General features: G+C 62.5%; 1 protein-coding gene across 1 annotated transcript; it reads right to left on the minus strand.

Annotated features, from left to right (window-relative positions):
• Positions 1-3375: 3375 nt before the first annotated feature.
• Positions 3376-11354, minus strand: LOC126445415 (translation initiation factor IF-2-like). Its single transcript, XM_050090972.1, has 3 exons — positions 10387-11354; positions 9468-9903; positions 3376-4194 (listed from the first exon to the last, which is right to left on the minus strand). Exons 1-3 carry the CDS (start codon positions 11352-11354, stop codon positions 3376-3378), a joined length of 2223 nt encoding a protein of 740 aa, XP_049946929.1.
• Between the last annotated feature and the right edge of the window lie 399 nt (positions 11355-11753).

The raw sequence follows: 11753 nt of genomic DNA on the forward strand, positions 1-11753 counted from the left end.
CAGTTACTCAGGGGGCGACGGATCGGACCACGTCACCGACACACAAAACACTTTCAAACAAACAAATACATACCGGATGGACACAGACAAACACGTGTACAGACATTCGCCAAACAAACGACCACCGCCGCCGCCGCCGTCGTCGTCTAGCGTGCATCTTGAATGACGACATCGGTGTGCGTGCGTCGTACGCAATCAGTCAGACACGGCTATCAAACATCAGAGTCGAATGGTACATCATCGTGCGTGTCGCCGTACACGTACAGTACAATACAACAACAATGCGTCTTAATGGCACGTTCATTTCAACGTCACTCACACACCTCCACGCTGCAGTTACGTCGCACCATTGTCAAACTCGGCGTACAGCAAAGGGAATAGTGGGCGGCAAAAAAACAAAACAAAAACCAAACAAAAACATTTCACATTTCACCCTCGCCATGTATGATGTGCAAAAAAACAAACCCGCAAACGGCCGTCGTTACGGTGACACAAAAGTCGCCGATCGCACTGTCCCCCCTCGCAGACGGGTAACACACACACACACCCCAACAACACCAATGGGTCAAAAACCACGCCAACGAGGCGTGCCACCATTCCACGCCACGGCGACCAACCTCGTGGCCGTACCCCGCGCAACACGCTTTGACGCGCCCCCCCACCCACAATCAAAATGCACACATACATCACAGCCGTCCACACACACAAACAACAACAACAATTCCGCCCTTCCCGCAAAAGGCAAGTTGGTGGCCCTGAAAAGGGCCGTTTTGCCGCTCTCGCAACGGAGGAGCCTTCTCCATCCTTCCTTCCTTCCATTCCAGAGCCACCTCCTTACTTGGAGCTCGTGTACTTGGTCACCGCCTTCGTGCCCTCGCTCACGGCGTGCTTGGCCAGCTCGCCAGGCAGCAACAGCCGCACAGCGGTCTGGATCTCGCGGGACGTGATGGTCGAGCGCTTGTTGTAGTGCGCCAGGCGAGAAGCCTCGGCCGCAATGCGCTCGAAAATGTCGTTCACGAAGCTGTTCATGATGCTCATCGCCTTCGACGAGATGCCCGTGTCAGGGTGCACCTGCTTCAGCACCTTGTAGATGTAGATGGCATAGCTCTCCTTCCTCTTGCGCTTCTTCTTCTTGTCGCCCTTCGAAATGTTCTTCTGCGCCTTGCCAGCCTTCTTGGCGGCCTTCCCGCTAGTCTTGGGCGGCATCTCGAACCAACGTACGGCAGCAGCAACACCAGTAGCAAGCGCTCCGCTCTAGTCAGCGTCTCCCCACACAGTGGCACCCGCCGCCAGCCGCCGCCGCACCTTTACCAGCTCGCCCTGTTGCGGCCGCCGACCAATGGGGCGCGCGCGCAACCGGCCGCCGCACCCGAGCCCATAAAGCACCCCCACCCCGGCTGCGCCGGCACGCACTCCGCTGCTCGACTCGCTGCCGCTCGCACCGGTCGTTTTCGTTTCCGTTTCGTGTGCACCGTCGCTAGCCCATCGCCATGTCCGGACGCGGAAAGGGAGGCAAAGTCAAGGGCAAGTCAAAGTCCCGCTCAAGCAGGGCTGGGCTCCAGTTCCCGGTCGGCAGAATCCACCGCCTCCTGCGCAAGGGAAACTACGCAGAGCGCGTCGGCGCCGGGGCGCCCGTCTACCTCGCCGCCGTCATGGAGTACCTCGCGGCTGAGGTGCTCGAGCTGGCCGGAAACGCGGCCCGCGACAACAAGAAGACGCGCATCATCCCGCGCCACCTGCAGCTTGCCATCCGCAACGACGAGGAGCTCAACAAGCTCCTGTCGGGCGTCACCATCGCACAGGGTGGTGTCCTGCCCAACATCCAGGCCGTCCTGCTGCCAAAGAAGACCGAGAAGAAGGCCTAAAGGAGGCCAGGCAATCGCAGCCGCCGCGTGCTCCCCTGCACGCAACGCGCTTTGCCGGCTCGGCCCACAACAATCGGCCCTTTTCAGGGCCACCACACAAACCTACGTCCAAAGCAAAATTTCAGTCGTCCTCGCCGCACCTTGTTTTGTTTTAACTTTGCACCGTCACAGCACAGCCGCCGCCGGCGCACGTCCGCCATCTTGTCGTCCACACAGCCCGTGTGGCCCAAAACACACACACACACACACACATTTTGCACGGTCGCAGTCGCCTTCCAAACCGACAACGGCAGCAATAATGACCATTGTTAAAGGGAGGCGTGTCGACACACCGCCCTCCACTCCCGCGCGCAACGGCCGTCGACACGAACGAAACAGCTGATCCGGCCGCCTATGCCCACACGCCTTGCCTCGGAAACCCCAACGCCGCCGCCGCAAACAAACACACAGAGCCAAACCACGCAAGCAAATAATCACCGCCTCTCGCACAACAACACACAGCCCGCCATCTCCGTCGCGATCGATACAAAGACACACAATAACAAACACACAAACGAAGCAGCTCCACACACAGCCAGCCACATGACACGTTTCCTTTCCTTCTCCCCTCCCAGTCACATCACGTCGCTCAAACGGAAAGAAAGAAAGAAACAAACAAACAACACAGCGCACACACGCAGCAACAACAACACAGACTCTTTCGCACTTTTCAACTTCCGAACAGTGTGGTGGCCCTGAAAAGGGCCGTTTTCTAGTCTCTCCCACCCACAAGCACGGCCGCGGGAAGGCCAGCGCCCGCTGCGACGCAGCCTAACCGCCGAAACCGTACAGGGTGCGCCCCTGCCTCTTCAGGGCGTACACCACGTCCATGGCCGTCACAGTCTTGCGCTTGGCGTGCTCAGTGTACGTCACCGCGTCGCGGATCACGTTCTCCAGGAACACCTTCAGCACCCCGCGGGTCTCCTCGTAGATCAGACCAGAGATGCGCTTCACGCCGCCCCTGCGAGCCAGGCGGCGGATGGCGGGCTTCGTGATGCCCTGGATGTTGTCGCGCAACACCTTGCGGTGCCGCTTGGCGCCACCCTTGCCGAGCCCCTTTCCTCCCTTGCCGCGGCCTGTCATCCTTCCTTCCTCGGGCAAAGCAAAACGTGCACAAACAGCAGCTGCAGCGGCTGGCGAGTCGGCTACGGTCTGCGCCCAGCGCTTTTTTTTTTTTTTTTTTTTTTTTTTTTTTTTTTTTTTTTTTTTTTTGCACTTTTCATTCCCTTCTCGGATGGAGAAGGGCGGGCTGTTATAGAGCATGCGTTGTACTCTTTTCAGCCATGGGTTTTTGTAATTCTGTTTGGTCACCATTTATTATTTTTCTTGCTGGGGTGCGGGGAAGGGGGTGGATATCTCCCAATTGGGAATTTATTTGCAGGAGTTTGTAGGGGACAGTTCCGGTATTTACCTTAGCGGCCAAGGAAAACCTGCAAAACCTGGCCAGAACTGCTTGTGTCTTGCCTTCTCTTTATTTTCCGTGTTGCCAGTGTTGACGCTGGCGTTCACGGCGGGCAGTGGCGGCTTCGCGTTTCCTGTCACGCTCCGCCTCTTGCTCCTCTCTCTGTCTTCTGGACTGCTCGTTCAGGGCTTCCTCCTTTCTTCTTCTGAGCTCCCTGCTTTGCAGGAAGCTCATCTGGTAAACGTCTCTTGGGCTGGCGTCGTCCAGGCGTTCGCTGTCCACCAGTTCCGCCCGGTGGTTGACGAACTCCTTGGTTTGGACGCTTGAGTCCTGTCGTTCAACCGCTTCTTCCTTGCCTTCTAACGAGGCCTGTGCGGCTCGACTAATTGTCATCTTCTTAGGCCAGGCCGTTTGTGTGGCCTGGTCGCGACTGGGCTGTGCTGCTGTTGCTGCCATCCTGTCGTCTTGGTGCTGCGCTTCCTTCTTGTTGGTGTTGCGGCTAAGGGATTCACGTAGAGTGAGGCAGGCGGCCTCCATCTCCGCATGGAGAACCATGCGGAACCGAGCTTCCGCCTCCTGGAGGGCCGACTCGATGTCAGGACCGGCTGTCGTCGCCGTCTTCCCACTCGCTGCGTCGCGCCGCCGCCTCCCTCCTCCGCCCTTGCCACAGGCGGCGGGGGGAGGCGGCCGCACGTGAGCGGTGGCCGCCGTCGAATCACCTCCGGGCGCCGCCGTTGTTCCCGCGGCGCTGCCTCCTCTCGCTGGTTCCACGGTCCCTCCGCGGCTCGCCGCGGCTGCAGGACGCTGTCGTCGCCTTCTCCTGCGGCGTCGCTTCTTTGCCTGGGGCGCAGTCTCCTTTGTAGTGGCGTGATTTCGGCCGTTGAAGGCCTGACATCCGCGCCAGTTCGCGACGTGTTCACCGCCGCAGCGGGCGCACGTCGGTTTGACATCTCTGGTGCTGGTACAAGTGCGGGTGTCATGGTGACATCCGCACTTGACGCACCTGGCGGCGTTGCGGCGCCCGCCGCCCCCCTATATAGACTCTGGCCCGCCCTCCCCCCACCACGCGCAACCGAGGGCATATAAGCGCAGCACGGAGGCGCGCGGGCCCGTTGTCAAGGCAGCACCGGACGCCGCGCCGCACCTAACCTCCACGCACGCCGCTCCGCTACCGCTACCGCTACCGCCATGGCCCGCACAAAGCAAACGGCCCGCAAGTCCACCGGCGGAAAGGCGCCGCGCAAACAGCTCGCCACCAAGGCGGCGAGGAAGAGCGCGCCCGCCACCGGAGGCGTCAAGAAGCCCCACCGCTACAGGCCGGGCACCGTCGCCCTGCGAGAAATCAGGCGCTACCAGAAGAGCACAGAGCTGCTCATCCGCAAGCTGCCATTCCAGCGCCTAGTGCGCGAGATCGCCCAGGACTTCAAGACCGACCTGCGCTTCCAGAGCTCCGCAGTCATGGCCCTGCAGGAGGCCAGCGAGGCCTACCTCGTCGGCCTCTTCGAAGACACCAACCTGTGCGCAATCCACGCCAAGCGCGTCACCATCATGCCCAAGGACATCCAGCTCGCGCGCCGCATCCGCGGCGAGCGCGCCTAAACCGCGCCGCGGCACCGCACCGCACCGCACCGCACAAACAAAAACGGCCCTTTTCAGGGCCACTAACATCTCTCCGTCGCGAGCAAACTTTGTCGGTCGCCTGCCTCTCGCCCCGCAACCCAAAAACAAAAAAAAACCACCACTTCCCGTCCGTCCGCCACACCCGCTCACTCTGCCTGCCTGCTAGCAGCGCGCAACAATCACACATCATCCCTCCCCGGCGCTCAAAGCGCACAATACCCAACGGCCGACGTCACACCGCACGGGTGGCTGGCCGGCCGCCGCTTTCGTTTCGAAAACAAAAAAAACCCGCACTCCACTCCGACGGCCAACGGCCAGGCAGGCGCGCGCGCTCGCTCGCTCTACGCGCCACCGAAATCCCCGCCGACTCCTTCCACATCTCAACGTGCCCCCCGTTGCAAAACATAACACACACACACACACACACACAAAGGAACAAAACAAAACAAAGACCAGACACGACTCGACAAGACAGACATCCGAGACGAACGAACGCAGGCAAGCCAACCAACGTATTCAAACAAAACAACGTGACAGAAAAACCAACCGTCGGCCGCCGCCACAAACACGGCGACAATCAACCACGACAACAACAACAACACCGCTTACCGCTACCGCCGCCCACACCCGCCACCGACCCCCGCAATCCAACCACCACGGCACGCAAACAGCATCCCCACGGGCATACAGAAACGCCAGACAGACACCCACACCAAACGCAACACGACAATCAAAACCTTCCCCGACGTGCTTTGATGGCCCTGAGAAGGGCCGTTTTGGGCCGCGCGTCTCTTGCGCGCCACTAGACGACGACGGGGGGTGGGGACGACGGAGTCAAGCGCCAAACCCTTCCTTTCTCCCATCTCTTTCTCCTCTACTCTACTTCTTCTTCTTGGGCGAAGCCTTCGCCTTAGACGGCGTCGTCGCCTTCTTCGGGCGCGGCGCCTTCGGCTTCTTCGTCGGAACCTTGGCGGCCTTCTTCGCCTTCGACGGCGACTTGGCCTTGGCCGGCTTGGCCGCAGCCGCCTTCTTCGCACCCGCGGGCGCGGCCGACGCCGCAGACGCCTTCTTGGCGGCGCCCGCCTTCCGACCGGTCGCCGCCTTCACGCCACCAGCCTTCTTTGCGCCGGCCGCACGGGCGCCCTTCTTCTCCTTGCTGGCCGGAGCGGCGCGCTTCTTCTTGGCACCGCCAGCACGAGCCTTGCCGCCCTCGGCCGCCCCCCCGCCGCCGGCGCCGGCAAGCTTGAACGAGCCGGACGCGCCCTTCCCCTTCGTCTGCACCAGCTCGCCCGCCACGACGGCCGACTTGAGGTACTTCTTGATAAACGGCGCCAGCTTCTCCGCGTCCAGCTTGTAGTGCGCGGCTATGTACTTCTTGATCGCCTGCAGCGACGACCCGCCGCGCTCCTTCAGACTCTTGATGGCGGCCGTCACCATCTCAGAGGTGCGCGGGTGCGCAGGCTTGGCGCGCGGCTTCTTCGCAGACGACGCAGACTTGGCCTTCTTCGTAGTGCCGGTGGCGGCGGGTGCCGCAGCAGTCTCGTTCGTAGCCGCCTGATCTGCCATTTCGACGACGCGCGTAACACACAGCGAGAGCGAGCGGGACGGCAGGCAGGCACGCAAGCACAGCACAGCAGCAGAGCAGAGAATCAGCCGTGTGAAACTCACGTGCAATTCCTTGCACGGTTTTAAGCAGGTTAAGCAGGTTAACTGCTGTTCCTGCGTGTTGAATTCACTAGATGCATGTGGTCCTCTCTTAGTGGTATGTCATCACGAATTCACGTCTCTTGTTCGTCGTCACTGGGTGCTGGGGTTATTCCAGCAACCGGTCTGGCCATCTGGTCGCTGGGCGCCAGTGGAGTTGGTTTCCCAGTCCACTGACCAGCGGGTTCCTGGACCTCCTCGCCGACTCGTAGAAGTTCCGTGCGAGCGCGCGGAAGCGGCGCTTCAGCATCGGAACTCCCGCGATGTCGTGCAGCATACGGGTGTCGTAGTCCCTTGGCAGGTGGAGCGCCAGCCGAAGGGCTTTGTTCTGCACCCGTTGCAGCGTCTTGACGTGAGTGTCGGCGGCATTTCCCCACACCACGGCCGCGTACTCCAGCACTGGCCTGATTAGTGCTAGGTAGAGCGTGAGGCCGCAGTGGGTGGGCAGTGTCGTCGTGGGGTTGAGGAGGGGGTAGAGCGAGCGCATCCGTCCAAGCGCCCGGCCCCTCAGCTCCCTGATATGTGGACCCCAAGTCAGGCGTCGATCCAGAGTGACGCCGAGGTACTTTCCAGTACGCGACCACGGGATGGGGCCTCCCATGATCCGCACTGGCGGCAGCGCGACGGGAATGCAGCGGCGAGTAAACACCACCGCCTGGCTCTTCCCTGCGTTGAACTTGAGCCGCCATTTGGTGGCCCAGGCTCCAATCTCATTGCAGGAGAGCTGCAGGCGGCGGCGCATCAACTGCGCGCTCATGCTGCGCGTGTACAGCGCGGTGTCATCGGCGTAGAGCGCCAGATGAACCCTCGGCGTCGTCTTCGGGACGTCAGCGGTGAAGAGGGAGTACAGCAGGGGGCCAAGGACGGACCCCTGCGGCACTCCGGCACGTATGTGGCGCGCCGTCGACATGCCGCCGTCGGCACGCACATGGAATGTGCGCCCTCGCAGATATGACTGGAGAAGGCGGACGTACGACACGGGTACCCCCTGTACCAGCAGCTTATACAGGAGGCCGTCGTGCCACACGCTATCAAAGGCCTTGGAGACGTCGAGTAGTACCGCCCCAAGGTACTCGCGTCTCTCCAGGGCCGCCATCGCCTGCTCCACCAGTCGCAGTAGTTGGTGCTGCGTCGAGTGCCCACTGCGAAAGCCAAACTGCTCGTCAGGAAGCAGGCCTTCTTCACTGACGTGGCGCTGTAGCCGTTTGGCGAGTATCCTCTCGAAGGTCTTCGAGAGGGAGGGCAGCAGGCTTATTGGGCGATAGTTCTGCGCCAGCCTGAGGTCCTTGCCAGCCTTCGGAATGGCGACCACCTCAGCGTGTTTCCACGCATCGGGGTAGGCGCCTGTGCGGAGGATGGCGTTAAAGATCGATGTGACGGTACGCACTGCTTCCGGTGGCAGCTTCTTCAGCAGTGCGTTGTCGATCTTGTCGCACCCCCCCGCCTTCCTGGGCTGTAAGGAGTCGAGGTGGTGTTGAACTTCCTCTGCAGTGGTTGGCTCGATGACGTCGTCCGCCTCCTGATGGGTCAGGTACAGCGGAAGCCGCTCTTGCACCTCCTGGATGGTGTCTTCGTCGACAACATCGTCCACGGTGGAGAAGTTCTCGGCGAAGGTGTCCGCGAGCACGCTGGCCTTCATGTCCGGCTCTGCGACGACGTCACGGCCAACTTGAAGCGGCGGGATGCGCTGCCCCTTGCGCAGGAAGCTCCTGGTCATGGCCCAGGCGCTTCCGTCATCGATCCTGAGCGTGGCTATTCTGCCAGCCCAGTCCCGATTGCGGTGGTGGCCGACGGCCGCCGAGATCTCCCGGCGCAAGCGGTTTAGCAGCCGCTTGGTGGCGGGGTTTCTCGTGATCTGCCACTCACGGAAAACCCGGTTCTTCTGACTGATCAACGCCAGGATGTCCGGCGGAAGCTGTTTGGAGTTGTCCCTCGGCTTCCGCGGTCCTCGCGGCGCTGCTGCATCTGCCGCCGCAAGTGTGTAGTGGGTGAATGCTGCTAGTGCTGCATCCACCCCCTCCTCGTCAGGATCAGGTGTGGCTGCGACCGTCTCTGCCAGGTGCTGCTGGAAGTGCGCCCAGTCGGTGTTGAGGCGGGCGCAGCGGTTCTCAGGAGGCGCCGTACCGTCTGTGTCCAGGTCGAAGATCACTGGCAGGTGATCGGAGGACAGGGCACAGCGAGTGCTCGCGATCGCGTTGTGTGCTGCCCCTTTCACAATCGCGATGTCGAGCACGTCGGGACGGCCGCGCGCCGGGTAGTGCGTCGGGTCGAAGGGACCCAGCACCACGGCGTCATGGTCGTTGACGACCCGGAGGAGCCGTCTGCCGCTGGTGGTGGTGACCCTGGAGTTCCACTCCGGGTGTTTTGCATTGAGATCGCCGCCGATGAACAGGTTCCCGCGCATCGACAGCAGCGTCTCAATGTCCCCGGAGTTGAGGTGTCCTGACGGCTTCCGGTAGGCCGCCACGAATGTTACGTGGCCCACGGAGGTGTTGACCACGACGCCGGTCGTCTCCAGGGTTGGCGTCACCGGGAGCTGCACCTGGTGGTGGCGCAACGACGTCTTCACGTACACCGCCGTTCCGCCGCCGTGGGTGACCCGGTCGGTGCGGTAGCAGCGGAAGTTTGCCGCCCGCACGTTCACGCCCGGCTTCAGCCAAGTTTCTGTGACGAGACAGACGTCCACATGTTCGTCTCGCAGAAACTGGCGGAATTCTCCCGCTTGGGAGCGAATGCTGTTTGCGTTCCACACGCAAACGGTTAGACCTTGGATGTGTCTATCCATGTTTGGGTGTGGGAACAGCTGGTGTGGTGGTGGCCTGGGCGGCCGACTGCACTGCAGATGCAATCATCTGCGGGAGTTGTTGCAGGAGCAGCTTGAAATCCTCTCTCAAGGCCCTGACTTCGTCCGCGACGCTCGCTGCGGATGTAAAGTCAGTGCTGGGAGAGGATGCTGGCTCCTGCGCTCGAACGACCGCTGGCTCACGGCCAGGGCGCTCCCTCCGCCGTCCGCGCCGGCGGCCGACCCTGGCTGGCGCTGGGTGCTCTCTCGGCGGTCCGCGCCCGCGCACGGCTACCGCCGCTGGCGCAGGCTCTGGCTGGTGCTCTCTCGGCGGTCCGCGCCCGCGCACGGCTACCGCCGCTGGCGGAGGCTCAGGCTGGCGCTCTCTCGGCGGTCCGCGCCCGCGCACGGCTACCGCCGCCTGCGCAGGCTCCGGTTGACTGCCACGCCCCTGGACGTCAGTGGGGGCGGCAGGACGCTGCTCAGCTGATCTGGCGGTGGCAGCGGATGCGTAGCTCCTTCCGTTTTGCACCCGCGCGGAACGCGCCGGCTGTCCTCTTCTTGCAGCGCGCCGGAAGGCAGTGCAGCCGCGGAAACACGCCACATGCTTTTCGCCGCAATAGCAGCATGTGGGCGCGTCCGTCCGCGGGATTTTGCACTCCCGACTGGGATGCTCCCCAGCGCATTTCACGCAGCGGGGAGGCATCTTGCAGTACTTCGCCACATGGTCCAGGCCCTGGCAATTGAAGCACTGCGGTGGGCCGCGTCTTCTGCGCAGCTTCTCCACGGTGACGCCGACATCAGCCACGTGGGTCACCTGGAATATTTTGCGGTTCTCGACGGTGTCGTCCAGAACCGCCATAAATAGCGGCATGTCGGAGAAGTCCCTGGGTGACTTCATACGCGCCGTGGCGCGTATCGGGAAGCCCAGGTCCTCAAGCAGCTCCCGCAAGTATCCCGGGTCCATACTGAACGGGAGCTTGCGGAACACGACTTTGAGCGTCTTCACCGGCTCCGAGGAGTAGGTGAAGCTGTGTAGCCCTTCTCTCTCTGCGAGGTCCATGACCCCGCGGTAATCTTCTGCCGTCTTGGTGATGACACGGTTCAGATCACGCCCTGCGACTCTGAACGTCACGTTCCCTTTAACGACAGCTTTTACTTTTTCACGAAATTCGCGGAAGTCGCCGGTCCACTTGATGACCACGGGAGGTGGAGGGGGCGACTTCTGCTGTTGCTGCTGCTGGCTGTCCATGGGCTCACTGGCATCATTGGAGAGGCCAGCGAACCGGTTGCCGGTGTGCACCGCCGACTGTTGCGCAAGCACCACAGCCCTGGCTGTGTGCTTGCGGGAGGGCTGCATGAAACCCTCGTCGTCCACGGTCGGGTGAAGGGTCCTGGATCCCTTCCGCGACGCCTTCCGCTGGGTGCGGAGCGTGGGCGCGCTACTAGGCGTGCTAGTGGCGGACCTCTTGCTGTGTGTTTCCGCGCTCGCGTCAGCTGGCCGCTTACGCGAGTGCTGCGTCTCTTTCATGGTATCCGGAGATGGTTTAGCGCCTGGGATGAGGCCCATCAGGAAGGCGAGCTGCCTTTCCGCCTCCGGCGTGTGGGCTGGGTCCCCATGAGGCGCTGTCTCCGCCGAAGTGGAGGCCTCGGGTGCCAAGGCCGTCGGCTGTGGCACGCGTGAGGCCGAGGTTACGGCCGTCGGGCCACCAACATCAAGCGCGCGGGCAAAGGCGTGCAGGGGCATGCCCCCATCCGCCGAAAGTGCGCGCCTGCCTCTCTGGGCAACGCCCGTCCGTCTGGACCGATCGGTCGTAGGTGGGCGGCGGTTTGTGACAGCCGTCGGGGCAAGCCCCGCCGTGCTGCCGACCGCCGCGCCACTCGCTGCCTCAGCCGGAGCTGGGGTCGCATAACGACCGCCCTGGTCCATGCTGCAGTCCATCTCGACGTCCGGTGGCGTCTGCTGGGTTGTTTCCGTTGGGGGGCCGGATGGGGCCGCCGACAGAGCAGGCTCTGCCGAACGGCGATCCGCCACACCCTCCGCTTCCTCACTGCGGTCCGCTCGGTACGGCATCACGACTCGGAATGCGTCGGTCTAGAGCGGGAGAGCAGAGAATCACAAGGCCCAGCCAGTGTCGCGGGCGGGCGCGGACGGCCGAGAGAGCGGCCGCCACTCTGCGCGCCGCCGCGCCGCGCCTCCCGCGCTTGCTACCGCCCAACGTCCGACAGCCTGTGCGGAGCAGCCCCAAACCTGCGCCACAACCGCCCGCGCCTTTCAAACCACCGAGGATGGGGCTACACACAGCCACACCACAGTCGCCAACCAGTCGCCACGGCAGCG

Source organism: Schistocerca serialis, unplaced genomic scaffold, assembly GCF_023864345.2.
Source record: "Schistocerca serialis cubense isolate TAMUIC-IGC-003099 unplaced genomic scaffold, iqSchSeri2.2 HiC_scaffold_34, whole genome shotgun sequence".
Lineage (NCBI taxonomy): Eukaryota > Metazoa > Arthropoda > Insecta > Orthoptera > Acrididae > Schistocerca > Schistocerca serialis.